We start from the raw sequence: 22,494 nt of genomic DNA, 5'->3' as shown, positions 1-22,494 counted from the left end.
ATAATCCTTTTTACTTTTCAGAATATGCTGTAAAATGGTGTAGTCACAGTAGTCATGTGAATTAGTAGTGGTTCCATTTTTAGACTTCTGTGCAAGAAATAGCAGTATCTAACTTAAAATCCATAAACTGAAATTTTATTAGGTTTGCATTGAGAAGGCATTTGCTAATTATTAAAATGATTTTGGAATATTTCAAATCTGCTAATAATCGGAGGCAGTTATTAAAGAGAGAGAGAGAATACTGTCTTCCCTTCAAAGATTGTGGGTTGGCATCTTGACTCTCGAGAGAGCTGCTGGCTCTGTACTGTCATCTGGGCTAATGGGGTCTGGAATGCAAAGAAGAACAAATGCAAATTCTGAGGATAGTATTCAGTTTAATTCACTTTATTATATATGTTGGTGTCAAGCAGTTAGCATTCATGCTGTTTTTATTTGAAAGATAGCAGCTCTATAGATTTTTTTATGTGTATAACTAGAAATATGTATTTGAGACAAAATTGTTTGCTGCAGTCTTCTCTCAACTATTTTCTAATTCTTTATTGCGAACACAGATGGAAGTCAATGTCAGTACTCTATCTGTAGAGGAAGCAAAATGTGAAGGTTCTTTTAATAGATCTGATCCTGTATGATTTGCTTTAGGAAAACCAGACAGTTCTGCATATTAATATTTAATCTCATCTTAATTCTTTATCAAGTTTAGTGTAACACGTATTGCTCATTGAGACTACTGTACATATATTCTGCTTTGGGTTTTGGGACATTAGGCTCTATGCTCACTAAACTTAAAATTTCCTACAAGTGTCCCACTCTCTGGACTTCATAGGCAATATATTTAATAAAAGTAGCTACAGCAGAAGTATCAACAACTTCATTAAATTGATACCAGCAACATCAATTACAACATTAATTGTAATAACAAATACATACTTAGATGCGTTTGTTTGTGGATGAGGGAAAACAGAAACCCAAATAAAAGATTGATTTATATTTCCAGTCCTCTCAACTTCAACAAAAAGGCTAGAAAAAGCTTCCATCGTAGTCTGTCCTCTTCTCACCACTTCGCTGAGGTGGTTAGGAGATAAGGAGAGCATAGAAAGCTACTGAGCAAAGACTGGAACTACTGGCCTGTGACGTTTTTAAATGAAAGTCACATAGAGTGTTGTATGGTTTATGCTCAACTCAACTGGAAGAGATTAGGTACACCCAGACTATTCCTGCAGATCAGATTTCCTTTGTGCTTGTAGGTCCGTGGATGGCAAACTTCTGAATCTTGAGAGCACTGTTGGGTTTGAGATAGATACTAAGATGTTTATCCCTGCCAAGGATGGCTGATTCTGAAATCTGGATTTCCCCAAACTTCACTGGAGAATAACTAGATACCTCTTTCATTTGAGATATCTAGGAGGTCTACAGTGTGTTTTATGGGTCATTTTCATGGATTTAAGCGCTAGAATTCTGCCCACGTGTTTTTGTGGCTATGTATCCCAAGTATGTAAAAGTAGAGAAGAGGTTTGATAATAGAGTGCTTATTGGTTTACCTGTGAGCAACACATCTTTTGGGAAGAATGCCTTATGGTTTTGACATAGTAGATTTTAGAGAGGCAGTAGATTGAAGAATAGAAAAGAACTAGGAGTTTAAATGGCCAACAAAATTTTGTATGTTAATGTTTTCACTACCTTTTCTCCTGCTTCCCTTTTTCTTGTTCTCTTCCCTCTTCTTTCTGTTCTGTTCTCATATTCATTCTCTGTGCCAGTGGGACTAGCCATAATCTTTGAGGAAATTTTTAGTACACGGAGAGGATCTAACATAAAACCAGTGTTCACTGAGAATTGAGATCTAACCTAATGATGCTAGCTCTTGGAAAAGATCAAAGGGGTCTTGCAGAAGAACACAAGAGGAATGGATGTTTCAAAGGGCAGAGGTTCCTGATGACAAAGCGCAAGGTGCAAAAATTCTTTGTTGTTAACAAGTAGAAAAAACCTGGCTTGTTTTCAAGTGAAGCAGTATATGGAGTTATGATCTGTGTGAAACAATTGTGATAGAAGCTTCAGATTCTTCAAACATTTTAGAATTAATTCGGTGCTTGCGCAGTGTTGAGTAAATTCCTATAATGACAGAATTAATCAAAATTGAAAATAGGTGATAAAGTATAATATTCTGCCCTGTTAGTATGTGTTGTCCCAGTCACTGTTGATCAGACACATTATCTGCAGCCTGTTGGTGGTTTTAGTAAACAGGTATCAATTGGAAGTTGGTTCTAGTGAATAAGTAGAACTGGCATTGTTCTTGGCAGAGTTTTGAGAAGACAAGATTGAAAAGATGTGGGGAGGTAAAATGAAGACGGTAGTCTGGAAGAAAGAGAATGCAGTCATATTGCTTGGGAGTTTTCAGTTAGTCTGTTGAGTAAATGGAGGCTTGGGGTTTTTTTGACCTGTCAATCCACTTCTTTTAAGTAATTATTAGTTGCTGGTTTTTGAAAGGAGCGGAGAAAGCAATGCGTGTATATGGGGGCACATAATCTAGTAAAACACAAAGCAGTTCTTGTAACCAAAAGGAATACAACTGTATGTGTGTATGTAGACAGGGTTTAAGAATCTGGAGTCCCTTCAGTCCTTTTCTGTCTAGAAAAAGCTATTTAAACCACAGCAGTGTTAAAAACTTCCTATGTATTGTATCTGATACGTCATTATTTCTATCAGTTACTGCAACTTCCACTCCTAATTGAAGAGTTTTTTGGAAAGACAGTAGCAGGCATTAGCCTGTGGTTTGCTGATTTAGGTACAGAATATCTATCTCTGACCTTGAAAGATAAATATCTATGCTGTACACCTGAAGTGTCCAGGCCTGTTGGTCCACAACTTCAATATTAGTTTAATTTCATACAGTAGAATCTATTTTTTTCAATAGATTTTTTCATAATTTCTTTTCAAATTGTAGTTTGCTCTCCATGTTTGTTATAAAGTCAAGGGACATTGTTGCCTAATCCAGGGACTGAAGGACGTATGGAGAGTGCTCAAGGAATGCGTCACAGTTATATAATAATGGAAGCTGTTGTCCTCGCATAACTGCAGTGTTGGACAGTGTATAGTGGACGAAACACAGAATTGTAGGAGAAATGATTATTTCTTAGGAGATACATTTTGAATTGTGGGGTCAAATGATATCCTGACTTAAACCACAGCGTTCCTATAAAATACTGAGAAAAAAATTTTAAATGCGTGTTTTCAAAGTGTCTTCTAGCGGTCAATGTTTTTATTTAACGGTGCTAAACTACAAATGTGATTGTAAGATTTTAAAAAATACCAAGTGTTTGCAGCTGCAATTGAAGTCATCCACCATACAATATTATGTTAAGATGCTAGATCCTCTTGAAAAAAATGCACCAAAGATTTCAAATGGCACACTCAGAATTAGCGTGCACTATTGCAATTTTGATCTTACTCTATTATGATCTCAGTTCTACATGTGAAAAAAATTGACCATGGTAGCTACCCAAAGGAATGATGTTGATTGTAATCTGATTATGTGAAGTGCTCAAATGTCCTTTGTTTAGTTCAATAAAAAAAATTCACAATGAAGTAATAACTTCAGAGTGCCCAGTAAATATGTTTGGGAGTCATGTACAGAGAGGAATATAAGGAACCATGGACTATCTGCATACTCAGTTTTCTTGGTCCAGTTGCCAGGGAGGTAATATTTACACTGTCTAGCTCTAGGCCTGTGATTTAGGAGCTCTGAATCATTGTCTGGGAGTGTTTCCTTCTCACAGTTATATAGAGCTTTTAGGCTCTTACAGTTGGGGGATCTGAACTAAATGTCCTAAGCTGCCTAGTGAAAAAAGTATGGAAATGCTTCGATTTCCTGCGCCTTCCACTCCTCATCATTTGAATTTCCTTTCTCGAAAACCTAGTGTGGAATCTTTTGGTTAAAGATAGTATTGTGATTAAGATGCATGGTAGAGTGGAATTGCGACTGCATGAGAAAATTTTATTTTCATATTTCTTGACTTTGGAGTATATCTGCCACATTTCTTTGTATATAAATTTCTAAAGTGCTGAAGAGGCAAAACCGTGCTAGAAAACTTTTTACTGTGTGCTGCATGTTCAGTTTTCGTTTTCTGTAGTCAATTTTGGAAATGTTTTAGTGTGTCTTAGTGTCCACTTACTTAGTTCTTGTGTGGTCACTGAATCCTGTTTATAGAGGTATTCACTGTGATATCGTATGAAGATGTGGATCTGTTTTGGTGAACTGTACTTTTCTGTCCTACGTTAAGCATCTGCTTAAACTGGGAGCCTGTACTCCCCATTTACTAAAGTAAGAGAGCGTTCATAGAGACATTCAGAATATCTATTTAGGAACCTTTTTGGGTTTTTTGAACATATGTGGAAGCTAGATCCTAATTTGATATTTAAGACATGTATCTGCAATTGGAGGATGGAAATATTCCTGTGAGTATATGTCTCCATTCTTGGCTTCAGTGGAGAGGAATTGCATAGAACGTCGTCTTGCTCACTCAAATTAAAGCATGTATTTCAGATACAGTATTTTCCTAAAGACAAATATTAATCAGTACTATACAGACATAGTGTGTGTATTATCTAATTATTTTTTTAGCAAGTCCTAGTAAATTTTACTGAGAGTAAAATTCCTTATCTTTCCTTCCTTAGTGTTTAGAGTTACATTGTCTGCAGACCCCGACATCCTTTAATCTATTAGTTCAGGATATTGCATTTTAAATGGCATGTTACATGTTATAAATTCACCTTGAATTATGATAGCTAATTTGGTTGTAAATAAAAATTAAAAAATAGATTATAGTTAACATAATCAAAGCACTTCCTTTCATTTATAGCTGAATGTATTGCTGGGAATGTTCTAAAATGATACTCTGTCCAAAGAATTGGGAGCCACTTATAGAACATTACAGATTTCACTTTGTAACTAAAAGTTTTAGATACTTGGCATTCCCCATTTTTAATCCTAAATGGAAATAAGCACAGAATACAACTTAATATAAATATACAACAAATATTAAATGAATTTATTTTAACTTAAAGTAAGAACTTTCTCCTGCCCACATGATACAGATTATAGAACTTCAGGGTAGTTGTTTGACAATATGTTGCACTCAGTTGTGCAAACTTATCTTTTTAGGGTCAAAGAAGAGCAAAAACCACAGCCGACACAGTAAGTAAAATACCTTAAAAATGCAGTAGGCTTGACTTTTCTACCTTTGCCATGTTCTGCTTTCTGCACCTTTGATGGTATTAGCTTTCACTAATACCTGATAGGCTGCAGGTAGTTTGTCATCCGCTTCCTGACTGGCTTGTAAGAGAGCTGCCTGCAGCTTCTTACTTCATCCACATGTTAGCTGGATGTAGGTTCTTGCTGTCTGCTTGTGAACTGGTGAACTGTAAAACTTTATTTATTTCCCTTACATCCTTAGTGGCTGACTTAGTACTGCAGCTAACATTCCCATTGGCTCTAGCTTTTCCGCCTGTATATTTCTATTAGCATTGGATAAGAAAACATTTAAACTAGTGTGGTTTTATTGGTTATTCAGTCACATTATTTGCTTATTTAAACAGGTGGTTTCCCTTTAGTGGGATCACTGAGCTGGTAAATAACGTTCTTCAACCACAGCAAAAACAGCAAAATGAAAAGGAGCCCCAGACGTAAGTAAGCCGCTCTCTGTAGACTAAGTAACACCTGTGTAGAATTAAAACATACTGGAGAGTATGTTTAAAATAATTGCCCATTCAGAACATCCTACTAAGGGCATTTTAACAAGCTGACATTGTTTGCTTTTGGACCCCTCATTTGCAAAGGGAAAACTGAAAATCAGGTTGTACTTTCCTTATCAGTAACTTAAGCGATTACATTAGAATACAATCTGAGTAGTTACTACTGCTCCATTTGCTTTTTTTCTGCAAATACTCCATACATGATACTCCAGTTAAGTGATGTGTTTTCTGTGCATGAGGAGCTGGAATGATAAGAGCTGTAGTATTATATATAGCATGTCTATGCACATGCATGGTTTTTGTGATATTGGTCATGCATAGAATGCTATACAAATCTACATAATATGTATGAAGAGCTTTTTAAAGGACAAGGAAAATGTCATTTCATTTTTTTTCATGCTTCTAAAATATCTGTAAAGTTGCAAAACTTTAGCAGATATAAGGTGAAATCTTGGTTCTGTCAAAGCTGAGGGAATTTTGACTTTGATAGGGCCAGTATTTCATCCATGGACCTTTTACAGTGCTAAGCCAGTATGAGACCTATATGAAAAAATTTTGCTTTTCTTGCTATCTGAAAATATTAAGCTTTAACGGAAACTGGCAAAGCTAGACATTCAGTCTTAGAAGACTTAAAGAATGGAGCTGAAAATACCATTTTCATAATAAGAAACTAAAAAATATTTATTATTTCAGTTTTTCAAATTCTTTAAATGTGATTTCTGATGTTATTTATGCTTTAAACAGTTAAGTTGCTGTCTTTTCTTTCTTCTAAAGGGGACTGCCTTGTAAGTTCATGTGGTAAAAGAAATATTTGCTTTTGAACCCGTGCATAACTGTTTTAAAACATGCATAATATTTGTTGTTAATTATTTTCCAGGCAGAGTCAGTTTTAGTTTATTTTTAAATATGTATATTTAAGTGGAGTTTTATACTTGCGGGCCATGAAAGCTGTGAATTATTTTTTGATACTAAACAGTGAGAAATTTTCACAAAATTAAACTAAGAAATAGGCCATAAAATTGATATTCTGTAAAAGCAATGTATTATTCTGAGCTCTGTTTCTGATATCTTCACTTAAGTTATTATAAAATTGCATATAATATCAATAGTGAAGTTTTTCTTTATTGGTTATTGTTAGATACTGGCAATATTACATTTTGTTCACAATACCTCAGTACCTCCTTTTTATTCCCAGTTTCCTTAATGCAACAGAGTTTGTTCTGCTTACCAGTGTTCTACATATGAAGCATAGGGCTTTGAAGAAACTGAAAATACTATATACTCAGTGTAAACAGTTGAGTTATAGTTGCCAAAAAGTATTTATAAATGGTTACTGTTATTATGGAAGGATATTTTTTAACAGTGATCTCTTTGGGAACTGGCTTTGTTCAGCGTTTTTATTAAATAACTAAGAAATTAATTGAGTTGTATACTCATTGAATTTACAGATGGCACAAGACTTAAAGAAGTGTAACATCTAACAGCAGGGTTATATTCCAAAATTATCCTGAAAAATCCAAACTGTGGGAATGACGCCATTCAAAATATAAATGCAAGGTGATGTAGATATATAGGGATAGTTTATGTGGTTGACATAGGATAGAGAATAATGATATAGGTAGAAATTCTTTGGCAGAGAATCTGGGAGCCATAATAGTATGTAAGTTGAGCAGGAGCAGGAGTATTGTGAAAGAGATAAATATCATATTGGAATGTATAGACACTAGCCTGGGAGTGCTGTGAAGACGTTTACACTCTGCTAAGCTTTAGTAAGGTCTCACCTGGAATAGCATGCCCTTTTTTGGACACCACACTGCAAAAATACTGTGGAGTAGCTGGGTTTCGGTGGAGAGTAATAAGAATAAATAATCAGATGTCTAATAAACATGGCATGTACAAGGAAAGATTTAAACATATGAGGTGATTTAGCGTCCTGAAGAGAAAATCCCAGATGATAGAGATGGAAAAATCTTTAATTATGCAGAAAGTTGCTGAAAAGTGGAAGGAAATAATCTCCATGCCTCTGGTGGGGAAGCAGAAAGGAGTAAACTGAAGTTGCATCAGGTACGATTCAGCTTGGTAGGGAACACTTTTTAATGGAAAGAAAACTAAAAATGCTTGCATAGTTTGCCTAGGGCTCGTGTGGAAGTTGTGTAACTGAAAATCTTAAGGAGCGGGTTTGGCAAATACCTGTTAAAAGAGACACAAGTGTAGCTGATACTGTGTTGGGATGAGAGGATGGACTAAGTGACTTTTTGAAGTGTCTTCCAACAGTGTTTATTTGTGATAATTTCATTAATTTATTAATGAACACGATTTATTTTTAAATTATTTTAATTAATTTTTAATTATTTTAATTAACTTTCAAGGAAAAATAGCATAGAAATACTAATGGTGCAACTTCTTTATTTAATTTTTTTTTCTGACTTTAATGGCTTGCAGAAAACCGTTGTACTTAGGAATATTGTGGGACACTGGGGAGCAGCGTGGAACTTGTATGTGTGAAGAAAGTTTTACCACTATCCATACGCATTGGGGTGTTTTCCACTTGAAATCACTGTCAGGATCTGAGTCTGTAATGAATTTCACCTGGCTGTCCAACTCTGCTGGTGAAAAACTTATTTACAGTTAATGTAGGGAGGACAAAATATATTGGGAGAAGGCAGAAAAGGAATCTTAGTAGTCATTGAAAACCTAAGGTATCATGTTACAAATTGCATTTTTGCTCTGGTGAAAGTACTTTTGAAGAATGGTTGACCATGTGTCCTTATTGGCAGAGGCAGGATTAGTGTAACACCCTTGGTCATGAAATCTGTACCACAAAATCACAGAATGGCTGAGGTTGGAAGGGACCTCTGGAGTTCATATTGTCCAGCCCCCCTTGCTCAAGCCAGGTCACCTAGAGCCGGTTGTCCAGGACCATGTCCAGATGGCTTTTGAATAGCTTCAGGGCTGGAGACTCTGGAACCTCTCTGGACTAGAAATACATGTGCTAGTGCTCAGTCACCCCCACAGTGAAAAGTGTTTCCTGACATTCAGAGGGAACCTCCCATATTTCAGTTTGTGCCCATTGCCCCTGGTCCTGGCACTGGGTACCAGTGAAAGGAGCCTAGCTCTGTCCTCTTTGCACCCTCCCTTCAGGTATTTGTATATACTGATAAGATTCCTCCCTGAACTTTTTCTTCTCTAGGTTAAACTGTTCCAGCTCTCTCACCCTGTCCTCATAGGAGAAATGCTCCAATCCCTTTATCATCTTTGTGGCCTTTTGCTGGACTCTCTACAGTATGTCTATATCTCTCTCAAACTGGAGAGACCAGAACTAGACACAGTACTCCAGGTGTGGCCTCACCAGTGCTGAATAGAGGGGAAGGATCGCCTCCTTTGACATGCTAGCAGCACCCTTCCTAACGCATTCCAGATCCCATTCCCCTTCTTTGCTGCAAGGGCACCTTGCTGGCTTATATTCATCTTGGTATCTATTGGGACCCAACAGCTTGGGAGATGATTTTCTCCCAAGCTGTTTTCCAGCTGGGCATCCCCCAATATATACTAGTGCATGGGGTTGTTCCTACCCAGATACAGGACTTTGCACTTCCCCTTGTTGAACTTCGTGAGACTCCTGTCAGCCGTTTCTCCAGCCTGTTGAGGTACCTCTGGAAGGCAGCTCGACCTTCTAGTATATCAGCCACTCCTCCCAGTGTGATGTCATCTGCAAATTTGCTGAGGGTACAGACTGCGCCATTATCCAGATCATTAATAAAGATATTGAACAGGACTGAACCCAGTATTGACCCCTGGGGTACACCACTAGTTACTGGCCTCCAGCCAGACCTTGTGACACTGATCACCACCTTCTGGGACCAGCCATTCAGCCAGTTTTAAATTCACTCACTGTCTGCTCTTCCAGCCTGTACTTCGTCAGCTTCTCTATGAGGTTCTTATAGGAGACTGTGGAAAACCTTACTGGAGACAGGGTAGACAATGTTCACTACTCTCCCCTCATCCAGTCATTTCATTGTAGAAGGTTATCAGGTTGGTCAAGCAGAACTTTCCCTTGGTGAATGCATGCTGACTACTCCTGGTCACCTTTGTCCTTGATGTGCCTGGAAGTGGTTCCCAGGATTAGTTGTACCATCCCTTTCCCAGAGATTGAAGTGAGGCTGACCAGCCTGTGGTTCTGTGGGTCCTCCTTCTTGCCCTTCTTGAAGGTAGGAGTTACATTTGCTTTCCTCCAGTCATCAGGCACCTCTGCCAATCGCCAGGATCATTCCAAGATTATTGAGAGTGGTCTGGCAAATCTGGTTCTTCCTTGATGAAGAATACTTTTGTCTCCAGCTCCTGTGTACTTCATCATAAGTTTTATCTGCAGTGCTCAAGATATTTCCATGTTGTCATCCTTACAGAGTAGAAATCCTTAGCTGCTCCCTGAAGCAACTGCTTTTGATGCTCAGCAATTAGCCTGTCAATTTTTGTTTCTTCAGATTCATATAGCATATATTTGGTAAAAGGTACATTCAGATTGTTCCTTATTAGGATTTGGTGGTGTTCTTTGTGTGTAAGGATTTGACTTGGAGTTTATATTTTTTTGTTTTGTATGAATCTTGGAAAATTATATAATGGTATTAAGCTACGATCAAAATAAAGGGATTCCCATGCTACGAGGCACTAAAGATTTATCTAGTGTAATATGGTGTATTGGCAGTGGCCAGCAATGCATACTTAAGAACGCAGAAAAGGAGGAGAACATGCGCAGACTAATTCTGATACAGCCACTTGACTTTAGGTATTTTAGTGGCTTCCTGAGGCAAAGGCTGTATGCATATTGCTCTTTTTATTTCATGGCTGTTAGCAATCTATCTGCCATAAGTATTTTCAGTCCCATTTTAAACCTATTTATATTTTTGGCTTCAGAACTTGGTGAAAAGGAATTCTACAATTTAATTACATGCTGTGTAGAAGAGTTGTTAACCCTTTGTTTGCCTTAAACCTGCTGCATATTAATTTAATTGGGGAGTAGTAGCGTGTTATGTAATTCCTTGGATTCCTGTGTAATTCCTTTGGCTATACTATGCACAACCTTTACACATTTCTATTATATTCCGTGCCAGTCTATTATAGTCCATGCATTCATCCACTTAAGAAGAAGAGTCAGAGTTTCTCCTTCTATGAAAGGCACACTGTGCTTCTGATCATCCTTGTTGCCTTTTCTCCTTTTAAAAATTCTATTATTAGATCTTTTTGAGTTAAGGATGACCAGTGTCACTCACAGTATTCAAGATATGAGAACTCCATGATTTTATACAGTGGCTTAGGAAAGAAAGTTTCTAATGTTTGCTGCTTGAAGATATCCAAGTATTGAAAAGATGGTGGTTTTTACCCCCCTTTTCCCATAAACAATGTTTTTTTATTTTCAGGCTGGAAGTGAGTCTCTGGTTGGTTTGTTTCCTTGCTAAGAACTGTAAGAGGAATACCATTGACTTTGGCTGCAGAAATTGAGCCTTTCCTCTTCCTTTGATAATTATTAATAAACAGTAGACAAAATACAGTCAGCATCAAAAGCCATTAAGCATAACGCCTTTTGTATCTAAAATATTTCTAAATAAATATATTCAAATATTTTATTACCTTTTAGTACATTCACTAGACTAATTCTAGGAGACATAAAAAATGTACGTTGCTTAGCACAATCTGGGGGATTTTTTCTGCTGAAAATATCGTTAAAAAATAGATATTTTTATGTTCTTCTGGAAGTTACAGGGAAATGAAGATTGAAAATTACGGTAAAATGATATTTATTGAAACCTTTTTCTGCATGTTTTTCTGTAAAATAAATTAATTTTTCTATTTGTAGAGCACTCCAGCAAACCAGTAAAATTTTCGGTAAAATGCCTTTTCCTATAGTCTTGAAGGGTTCCATAAACAACTGTAAATGAAAGAAATTATCCATCAAGAATGCTTGATTTTTTTCACATTTTAATTCCTTTGTGAGTGAAGTAACACTGAATTTTCACAATAATACTCATTGTCTGTGAACATACACATAGTTTTGTTAACATGCCCTATCTCGTTGGTATAAAATGACTCTAGACATAATGGAGAAGTTTTTAGTATATGAATGTGTGTACTGTAAAGAACAGGTATTGTATTTATAAAGAAGACAGTGTCATTATTCCCCATCTCCTTTAAAGCACTGTTGCATAAAAAGTTGCACAAAAGAGCAGAATAAATTGTAAGATGCAGAACATACAACACTTTTTTTGATTTATGATGCAAATTCAATCTTATTAGTACCCAGATTCAGCATTTGACAAGTAGACTTTCTTAGGTGAGATATGTTAATTTCTTCATAAAATTAGAAACATTTGGTAAGGAAATATTACTGGGTATTTTAGTCAGTGTCTGAATTAAAGCAATCTTTGAAGTAGATTGCTCCATTTATAAGAATATCAAAAGAATTCTAGTTAAAATAGATGGGCTTTTCTCAAGTACTTAACGTAAATCAGTGGGTCATTATTTTTGTGTTCTAAATTTACTGTGTAAACAATATGTCTGCCAACCACTAGGTAGCTTTGAATTTCTTCAGATTATCTACCCTAAGTGTAATAACAAGCCCACATAAACAATTACTTAATAAAATTTACACTATATGTAGTCAGTAGGTTTATTTGCAGTCTATGTAGATCCTGATCAGAATGGTTTTTAGTAGAACCTTTGAAAATAACACACTTCCACTTGAAAGAGTATTTTTCTTAGAGAAGAATATGCCTCTGCAACCAATACACTTGTGCAATTGGAGTCATGAGAAGTCTAGCACTCTATGTGTTTATTTTCTTAGACAGTAAGCTGGACGGAAAACAGAGACTAAATGAGCTAAAAATAAAATTATAATTTGCAGAATAGAAAAAAGAAACAGGGAGATTGTAGCTACTTCAAAGTCAAATATAAATCCACAAAATATCTTCTTGACTATAAAACTGGTTTTTTCTCTGTCATAAAGTAAATATGAGGTACCTAAACAACTTCTGTTGTATGATTCTTATGACTGATCATGACTCTTACTGTTACCATTTGCAGCGTAAGATTACGATTGCCTGACTTGTAAAGATGACCTGTACTTTTTTCAGATTTTTTCCACATCATATTTAATATAAGAAAGAGTTATTTATGTTGTTTGGATTGTTCATGGTGTTTGTGAGGCCAGGATAGTAGCCATGAATGGAGTGGAGCTCAGTTTTATCAGAAGATAAAGACAAACACATTGGGAACAGGTAAATACAGTGATTATAAGAGATATATTTCTGGATTTAACTTGGAATCCAGCTGATCCTAAAATATCCACAGATTTGTAATTCTGCAGACGATCCCACAGAATGTGATGGTTCAAAGATAATAGATTTCGCATTTTAATAAATTAAGAATTATCTTAATACTAAGAAATTAAAAAATATTCAGGGACAACATGAGGAACCTATTGTTAAGAAAATGTCTGCTTGTGAAAGAAAAAACAAAAATCTAAACAAAAATCAGGTAGTATGTGATAATGAGGAATCTAGAGGATCATAGTATCATGGAATGTGTTGTGTTGGAAGGGACCTTTAAAGGTCATCTAGTCCAACCCCCCTGCAGTAAGCAGGCACATCTTCAACTAGATCAGAATTAAAAAAATTTAGGATCTAGAATTAAAAAACAGACCTGCAAGTAGAAAGAGAAGAACACAACCAAAAATACTTAGCTGGCCAGCAGTTAGTATTATGTGCAAGGAAAAGGTGAAAAAAGCCCTCCAAACTGAGATAATACAAGTGTATATACTTTACTCAAATAAGAAATTAGATAAAATAGTAATAAAGGAAAATAATTCCACTTATTTGTAGGGCTGAAATGGAGCTATACCTGAACTATTTAGTATACTAAAATCTCTAGATATTTTGTGTTATGCAACGTACCAAGAAGTAAAAAAAATTGGTATGACTGAAGAACAGAACGTTTCCATATGTATATACATGTAGATGTAAACAAACCCATTGCTATCTAGACGACACAGACTGCAATATGGTGTAAGCAGCTCCTAAAAGATTTGTGTGAGTATTTTTCTCTCTGTTACAATTTTTGATTTTTCTCTGAGTTTGTGGATGTCACAGGCTGTGGCGCTGCTAATATGCTGACAACATCCTGCTTTGAACTGCTTTCCAAAAGAAACGGACAGTACCCCTAGAGGGATGACAGGTTGTCTGAGTGAGATAAGGAAATAGATTTAGAAAATGCTGGCTTAAGCTTAATTTAAACAAGACAGTGGTACTCTTACTATAATAAGACGAAAGCATGTTAAACATGCAGCTGAATCAGTGACCTCAGTCTCCAATGGAAACTGCCTTCACGGCAGTAACAGAAGGGGTTCTTGCAAGACATAGAGGCTATCCATTCATTTTGTCATTGACCATAAACATAATGGATATTTTTTTTTTTCCAAATAAGAATTGTGCATTTCATTCTATCAAGAACTGATGACAAAGGTCATGCATCAAGTTCAATTTGTATAAAGTTATTAAATCTTGTCTTAGGAAGGTCAAAACGTCCAGAGAGGATCATATCACAGCTGCTGCACTCTACTGGCTATGCAGTATTCTTAATAATTTCAAGTCTTTCTCCTTAAAATGATGAGTACATTCTGTGAGTAAAAGTGATGTAAACCTTGCTTTACTTGCAATACTACTAGTTCCAAGACTTCTATTTTCATCAGAAATTATTCAAAAAAGATGGGAAAAGTTGTGTTTGACTTGCCAAATAGAATTTGAACCTTGCTTTCCCTAATGTTTGTGGTCGTTTTAAACTGCAAATGACAATTTGCATGTGTAACAACATGTGGCTATTCAGTATAGTTCCTATCCCGTCTCTGGTGCTAAGTAAGCAACTTCCCTCGTGATCCTACGTCTGAAGGGTGTAAATATCCATTTCTTAATTTTTTTTTTTCCTTCCTCTAACATGCTTTTACTTTTCCATGCATTTTTCAGTCCATTATGGATACCTGCTCCTTTATTTATTTTTTGTATGTGTTGGGGAGTAACCTGGTAAAGGAGTGGCTGTTTTTGCTGAGGCAATATGACTAAAACTTGTTGGAAATATTAAAGAAAAGCTTTGATTTTTCCAAAGGGCAGACTCATTTTCAGGGTAGAGCATATATGGAAATGTAGGTAATTATTAATTGTTGAAAATAGAGATTTACACAGTAGAGACGTCTGGATTTTTACTTAGAAATGACAACTCAGGGCACCCATAGCTGCTGCTATGTATATTTGTCTTGGATTATGTCTCAGTTTTTAACAATTCATGACGTTTTATTAGTATCAGTTTTGAGGAAAATCCAAGGTTGCAGAAGTAACTTTTAGTAACATATTTTTTAACCCATGAAATATTGTTATAAGTAACATATTCTTAGCTTTCTTATAGAGCTTCTATTTTGTTAAAATAATCTCTCAGTCATATTCATGGATATGACTTGGTGGAGACTAAGCAAAAGAAAAGAAAAAGAGAATACCCTCTGGTTCTTATGTTTTGTTTGCAGGTTAATGCAAGGTGGTGTCAGCTTTTTTGGTACTTCTGGCTTTCTCTTCAAGTGGGGAACGTTTGTTATCTGGTACATGAGTAAAAAATAAAGAATACAGGAAGTGATATCACACTGATGAATAGTGTGGCCAGGTTTACGATTCTTGTTGTGAACATAACAAATGCCAAAGTCTGAATTTCCGTGGGCTTTATATTATCTGAGTCATTTTTCATAGCATGCTTTAAATCATTCTTTGCCCTCTAGTAATTCTTGCTGATTCAATATTGCCATTGGGATTATACACCCAGCACAAAAACTTTCTCATATGAAAGTACCATTAAGGTGCATGAAACTGAAGGGAAGCTTGGGAGCTCAGCAGTTCTAGAGCATTCCTGCACAGACAGAATCCTAGTCTGAAACTTGAAGGAGGAAACCATATGGTACGGCCGGACTGTGCTTGGTGTGTTGTCTGAAGGCATAGTGATGTAATTTGGTGTCATTTAACCCCAGGTGGCAACTGAGCATCACACAGTCACTTGCTGACTCCCTTCTAGTGGGATGGGGGAAAGAAATGGAAGGGTTACTAAATTTTGTTAAGAACTTTTGATCCTGCTACAAATTGAAGACCAGCTAATAATGGTGATAGTACTTTCAATAACAACTTAAATTGGACCAAGATACGGTAATTAACAAGTTAACAAACATCCCAAGTTCCTATAAGGAAATGTTGTTCTGTTCTTGCAACATAGAACAACATAGTTAACAGAGCTTTTTATTTTTTTGAGGAGGTCCTTCCTTTTAAGAAGGACCTGAAGTCAGCAACATAATACGAAGTTGTGTGTGTATTTTATTTGTGACTCTGAAAGCCGAAATGGTTGGTTTTGGTTTCCTTATACACTGACTGACAGAAATAGTCAGTGTACACCAATTTATGTAGTGTAGAGTAAACATGCAAATAGGACCCCTGCAGTATATGTAGAGTTGAGATTTGTAGCATATAATTATTACCACTAAGTGCAGTATTTCTGGGTTTTGGTTAGTTGAGACAATTCCTTTTAATAGTACCAAAAATGTTTTCATAGACCATCTTTTTCAAACTCAAGATTTCCCTTTTTTTAGTTCAAAGATGTCTGTGTCCATCTCTCTTGGGCAAGTTTTATCTCCCAATGTATCTTCTTTTGATGCTCTGGGCTTGTCCACTCTATTAAAGTTTTCTTCCCCACGGACATCAGTTATTGATGTTAATATTTTCTATGATTCTAAACATTGAAAATTTCAGTTGATACTAGTGGATTTGAAGATCAGCTCAACACATTATGGCGTTGTCTGCTTTATCTGGTTTAAAAATGTGTCAAAATAGATTATTATTACTTAGTGTTGTTCTTTTGGTTGAGGTTTCCAAGAGAAAATAACAAGCTTGGTGTTCAGAATTACAAAATCAAAGGATATTGGAACCAGTTAGTGACTACAGTGGAAGAAATATATATATCTCCCCTAAAAAGATGCTTCTATGAGTCATGCTGCTACTCTAGTAGTACTGTAAATGTAAAGCGTATGTTAAGGAACCACTCACACAAGACAGCAGAGATATGGGTGTCTGTCTTCATCACTTGGGAAATATTTTTATGGCACAGTTAATTTGAACTCATTTTGGCATTACAGCTTATGTTTTCACATGAAAACGGCTGACTCGGGCTCACTGTTGTGTTGAACTCTTGTAAACAGGCTCACCTGGTATTACAGGGTAAGAGCTACTTTTTCCTGAGATGGTTCTCTAGACCTTTTGCATGAGGCTGTAGATTAAAACAGTCCTTCAGTACCTCTTCAATTTATTCCTCTGTCTCCTTCTTTTGACCTTTTTCGTCCTCTTAACATTTCACCTGGAAAAACTCAAGCGGCTTTTACCAAAATGGAATAAAAGCCCAGAATATTGAGTGTCATACATGAGTAGGACTAATGTAGAGGTGGTAATTTGTTTGGTCTTTGCAGAGCAGTAGCTTTCTCCCAGAGCAGTCCCTGTGTTTTTTCCATACAAACCGGTGGTAAGAAAGCACAAGCAAAAGAATCATTTAGGCTGGAAAAGACTTTTAAGATCATGAAGTCCAGCCACTAAACCATGTGCCACATCTTCCATGTGCCACATCTTTTAAATACCTCCAGGGATGGCAACTCAATGACTTTGCTGGGCAGCAATGCTCGATATGCTCGATAATTCTTTTGGTAAAGAAATTATTCCCAATGTCTAATCTGAACCTCCCCTGGCACAAGTTGAGGCCATTTCCCCTTGTTCTATCACTTGTTACTTTGGAGAAAAGACCAACCGCCACCTCTCTACAGCCTCCTTTCAGGTAGTTGTAGAGAGCGATAAGGTCTCCCCTCAGCCTCCCTTTCTCCAGGCTGAACAGCCCCGGTTTCCTCAGCCACTCCTCATAAGACTCATGCTCTAGGCCCTTCACCAGTTTCATTGCCCTTCTTTGGACACGCTCCAGCACCTCAATGTAGCCTCACCAGTGCTGAGTAGAGGGGGATGATCCACTTCCCTAGTCTAGCTGACCACACTATTCCTGATACAAGTAGATACCTTCATTTCTTTTGTTGTACATGTTACTGAGTGATTGGAAATTTTCTGAAGATAACTAGGAGATATTTTTAAATTAGTGAATGAATTGGGAAGAAAATGGACCAAGAATTTGAAGTCAGAGGTGTATAAAATGTTATTTAAAAGTTGAAATAACATTTCCTGAAACAAGCAGAGTGACTTTACTGTAGATTTTTAATTACCTTTATCAAGGCAACTTGATACTTCTTGAATCAGTAGCGATTGGTGTAATAAAAAAAGCTTTCAAAGGGATATTTTTAATGAATGGTAATTTGAGATATGAAGGATTCTAAATACTTTTATTTTGCACTAAGGGTAGAGATTATTCTTAAAATAAACACTGGCAGCCCTTTTTATCATGTATGATTTATATTGAGACATGAAAAGAGCATAATGAGCAATGTTGAATAAATATGCGGGAGAGAGGACAGATTTAGTGATCATGGTTGAATCAATTATAACATTGTAACTGTGTAACTACCCTCAAAAAGTTGGACTGAATTCAAAAAAAGAAAAAAATCAAGTTCATGAACCAATAACCAATTTCAGAACCAGGAAGTAGGCTCTAAAACAGTTAGTGACAGTAACTCTAGAAATGCTGGTGGATACCTTTTAACTCCATTGAGTTTCTTTGGTACTGAAAGATGTTTGGCACTTCATAAAGACTACCTGTGTGGTTTAAACCGTACGTCTTAATGTTTGCTATTGAATGCAAGTGCTCAGAGTAGTTTGCTCCTGTGCAAATGACTTCTACAGGTGACCCAGTTGCAGGTAGTGCTGAATCCTACTAGGAAGTATTGAGCACTTCTGGCTGCTAACGATACCAATGGAAACAACAGTTGTTTTTCAGGCTAAGTTTCACATAAAGGTGGGTATTTTTGCTTACTTGCAGGTTGAAAGCAGAACCAGACCTGTCAGTCATCGGTATCTGGGGAATTCCTGTCCCCTGGAGTCAGGAAACACAATTAGGCTTGCTGGAAATACAATTAGGCTTCCCAGTTGCAGAGCTTTTCGGAAGAAAGTTCAAATGTTGGTTAAATGCTTTTAAACTTACTACTCCTTTCAAGAACATTTCTGTTTAATTGATGTGAATCGGTGTTGTGTTCACCTTTGGAAGAGTTTATTCTCTCAGTTATATGCTTCTATTTTGATGTATTTGCATTTATTGATTGTGTTACGTGCTTCAGAGAGAGTGAGGTTGAGTAAAGTGTTCTTTTCACTGTTGTCTTGTGTTATTCCTTTGATAAGGAATAGTTGGAGTATTTGGTCAATTCATGAGATAAAAATAAGATGAAGTATTCATGCCCTAATTGAAGAGGTTTGGAGGGGCAGCAAGGCGAGAAGAAAGAAACATCTGTTTATCCTTCTTTATTGAGGTAAGAAAGGATCAGGGTGATGTAGAAAGGCCTCCAGGATGTGGAGGTCTGCCATGTTTAGCTAGGGAAGACATACTAGATGAGACAGTTGTCCTTTATCACCAGGTGCATATTTTTGTGATGTGGTGGTAGTCCTCACTCTGGTTCTGGTCTTAGAGATTTGACGATAACTGAACAGGTATCCAAAACATCTCAACTATGTTCCAAAAGGAGCATGGTCCTCAAACCATTTCTATCATGAAACCCTCAATCAGCTCTTCTATTTTACAGAGGAAGGAATCTTTTTAATTTTTTAGTGTAATCATTCCCATTTGCTTTTATATGCGTGCTCATGGGTGACTTTCAGTGATCCTAGTTGAAGTAATATTGGTTCTACAGAAGAAGGAAATTCACTCATCTCTTCCTAAAGATGTTTTTCTGATTATGTTCTGTGTAGAGAGAAAGTTGAAGTAAATTCATAGTGATGTGGCTCCTGGAGTATCTTGGACTCAGAACAAACATAGACAGATGGTGCCAGGGTGAGTCGATCAGAAGCCTGGGGTGAGGATGAGTACTACTGGGTACAAAGTCTCATCTATGAATAACATTAACAGACGGTGAAGATTGTCACAGAGCAAAAAAAAAAGCAGTCTCATAGAAACAAAAATCCCGTTTTTATTGTGGTCTATTGGGAATTTTGATCTGTCACAAACATGATTCAATGATTCCAAAATTTGACAGCTTGTCAGTAATTCCAGTTACCTGTTCTACATGTCATCTTTTTCTCATTCTTTAGGAAGCTTTACATCCACTTGTATATTCCCTGCTTCCACAGCTGACTGCTAAGGGTAGTTTTATTTTAGGAAAGGGATATTATTGGTGCAGTGCAAGGCTATTCAGCAGAGAGAATGTGGGTTTCGTCAACAGGAACACAGTCAGATTTCTCATCTCAGGTGTGCTTCGTCCATGGATACAAACTGTGTCAGGAAACAGTTTTGGAACAGTTTTGGACTGCCCATCTCCCAGTTATGTACCTAAGAACAAAACACGTTTTATTGTTCCTAGTGCAGTGTTCACCAACAGAGCGAAAAACACTGACATTTGTATGACAAAAATCTGATTAACAGGTGACTTCTGAAACAGCAGAATATTGTCTATTTCAACATTAAATGTGTATTTAAGGTAACCAATATATTCCAGCCATGTTTCATCGTATGTAGTGATTACATTGCATTCTCCTCTTTACAGTATCCATATTGAATCTCTTAAGAAGATGTTATGCTGTCTGTTACTGTTGGAAACTATTCTGTAAAATATTTACTTCTGAATTTGTGGCTCCATTGTGTATATTTCCTCGCTATTACAATATTTATTACCTACATACACTAAATAAGTATTCTTTCTTTGGATAAACATGACTAGTGATAATGCTAGGATTACAACTTTCTCACCTCTGGTGATTTGTTCAAGTATTGGCCTTTATGTCTTAGCCAATGCATTTCCCTCTCTTTTAACTCTACCCTTAGGGGCCAGAGAAAGATGAGAGATGCATATATAATCAGCTTCTTTTCTGGGTGTCCATATTTAAAGAAGAATTCTACTTATGATGCTGGAAACGTATTGTTACAAAGATCCCATTGTAACATGTTAATGACATTAGCAGAAAGAAGAATCGGAAATGTATCAGCATTGATGTTGTGCCTTCTTTGAATAGTAATGTCTGGTCAATCCTGGATACAAAAGACATATCTAAAATGAGAATGGCAATTGATTTTGGACATCTGGATTTATCTTCTTTAGGTGGAATCAACCATGTTTTTCTTTGGGAATGATAATAGATATTTTTTTCTCCAAATTATTAGCAACACTACAAAGTAAGATTTTCCTTCTGACAGAGTCTGCCAAGTTTGATTTGCAGAGAACATCTGAGCTGGGCTGAACTTGCTCAAGGGGTTAGGTCTGTAGATCTCATTATTTAAACAAAAAGTTTTCTCAGCAATTTACATAATCACATAACAGTATAGTAATCTATGAGTCCTGATCAACAATATGAAAAAATAGAATGCATGAACATGGGAACTGTTTTACAGGAAAAAAATTGTTTGATGAAGAGCAGAACTAAGACTTCTTCTTTAAGTACGATTATGCTAAACCAAATGTGACTAGAATCTGAAGTACTCCAGGAGATGGCTTTAATAAACTGATATCAAAATCTTGGCAGAGAAAAGTGTTGAAGTGTTATAGGAAAACAGAATTTCACAGAGCTGTCTCTAGAATAGTTCCTGGCCTTTGTGTGTCACAGTGTCCTTGCTCCCTCTGCTAGTTCACAGGGCCTGCCGTTACCGAATACTTCCACTCTGCAGGATTATGAACAGCAGAGCACGATCAGCAGGCCTACTGGGGGCCCAGTGTTGTTCTCTTACAACACTCATTTATACCCAGTAGCTCTGAGCTCTTAATGGTTAATTAATAACCTCTAATTAAGAGGTTAAAGGATTTAAATATAGGATTGAATTCTGATCTTTTGTCTGGCACAGATTTTTCTTTTTTTGAAAATTTTCTGATTATTTGAAGAACTCAAGCATTATCTCTCAGTAGTAGTATTAGATTAACTACTATTTATACAGTTTTTGAGGCATAAATCTCTTATCTTTTCAATAATTATCAAATACTGTTTATCTAAAATGGAGAAATACTGCTGCAACCTAAATTAACATTATATTTTTCTTCTGAGAAGTAAAGTTTGAGTTCGGTGCACTTTTTGAGTAAAGGGAAGGTGTGGAGGCATGGGTTTAGATAGAATCAGTACGGGGAAAATTGTTACACACTTTGTTCATAAACTTATGAAAAATCTCTCCTGCAGGTGAGAGCATCTCTCTTCTTTTGTGATCTCCTTCCTCATAAAAAATCATCATTTTTTTTTAATATTTGGATTTCCATTTTGAGACCTGTTTCTTTTGTTCGTTTCCAGAAGAGGTTATATTAACATGATGAAAATAATTTGTGTTTTGGTTTTACTTGTTACTTTAAAAATTTGAACACTGTGGAAAATTACAGTTTTTTGAGAACTAGGAAACTGTTTCAAGAGTATTTCCCCCTATAGTGCTGCTAGCATTGTGTCTGAGCTGGTGGTGCTTTTGCAGTAAGAACACTGATAACAGTCAAAACCAAGATACACCACAGCTAATTGCTACTGCCACTTCTGGTGGTGGTAATTCAGCATCAAGTACATTGACGTAATTTGCTTAGATGAA

General features: G+C 36.4%; 1 protein-coding gene across 3 annotated transcripts in view; it reads left to right on the top strand.

The window, feature by feature from the left end:
• Positions 1–22,494, top strand: part of RIMS2 (regulating synaptic membrane exocytosis 2) — a 490,283-nt gene that overhangs the window by 60,160 nt on the left and 407,629 nt on the right. For 2 of the 3 annotated variants that reach the window (XM_054192250.1, XM_054192247.1), the window contains exons 2-3: positions 5,156–5,188; positions 5,590–5,676. The exons of the other annotated variant lie outside the window; for it this stretch is intronic. In XM_054192250.1, the coding sequence (XP_054048225.1) occupies positions 5,156–5,188; positions 5,590–5,676 (120 nt within the window). The remainder of the gene's footprint in view (positions 1–5,155; positions 5,189–5,589; positions 5,677–22,494) is intronic. 3 annotated transcript variants of the gene reach the window in all.

The sequence above is a fragment of the Rissa tridactyla genome, chromosome 2, assembly GCF_028500815.1.
Source record: "Rissa tridactyla isolate bRisTri1 chromosome 2, bRisTri1.patW.cur.20221130, whole genome shotgun sequence".
Taxonomy (NCBI): Eukaryota; Metazoa; Chordata; class Aves; order Charadriiformes; family Laridae; genus Rissa; species Rissa tridactyla.
Note: the sequence above shows the minus strand (reverse complement) of the source record. Positions and strands in the feature narration are given on the sequence as shown.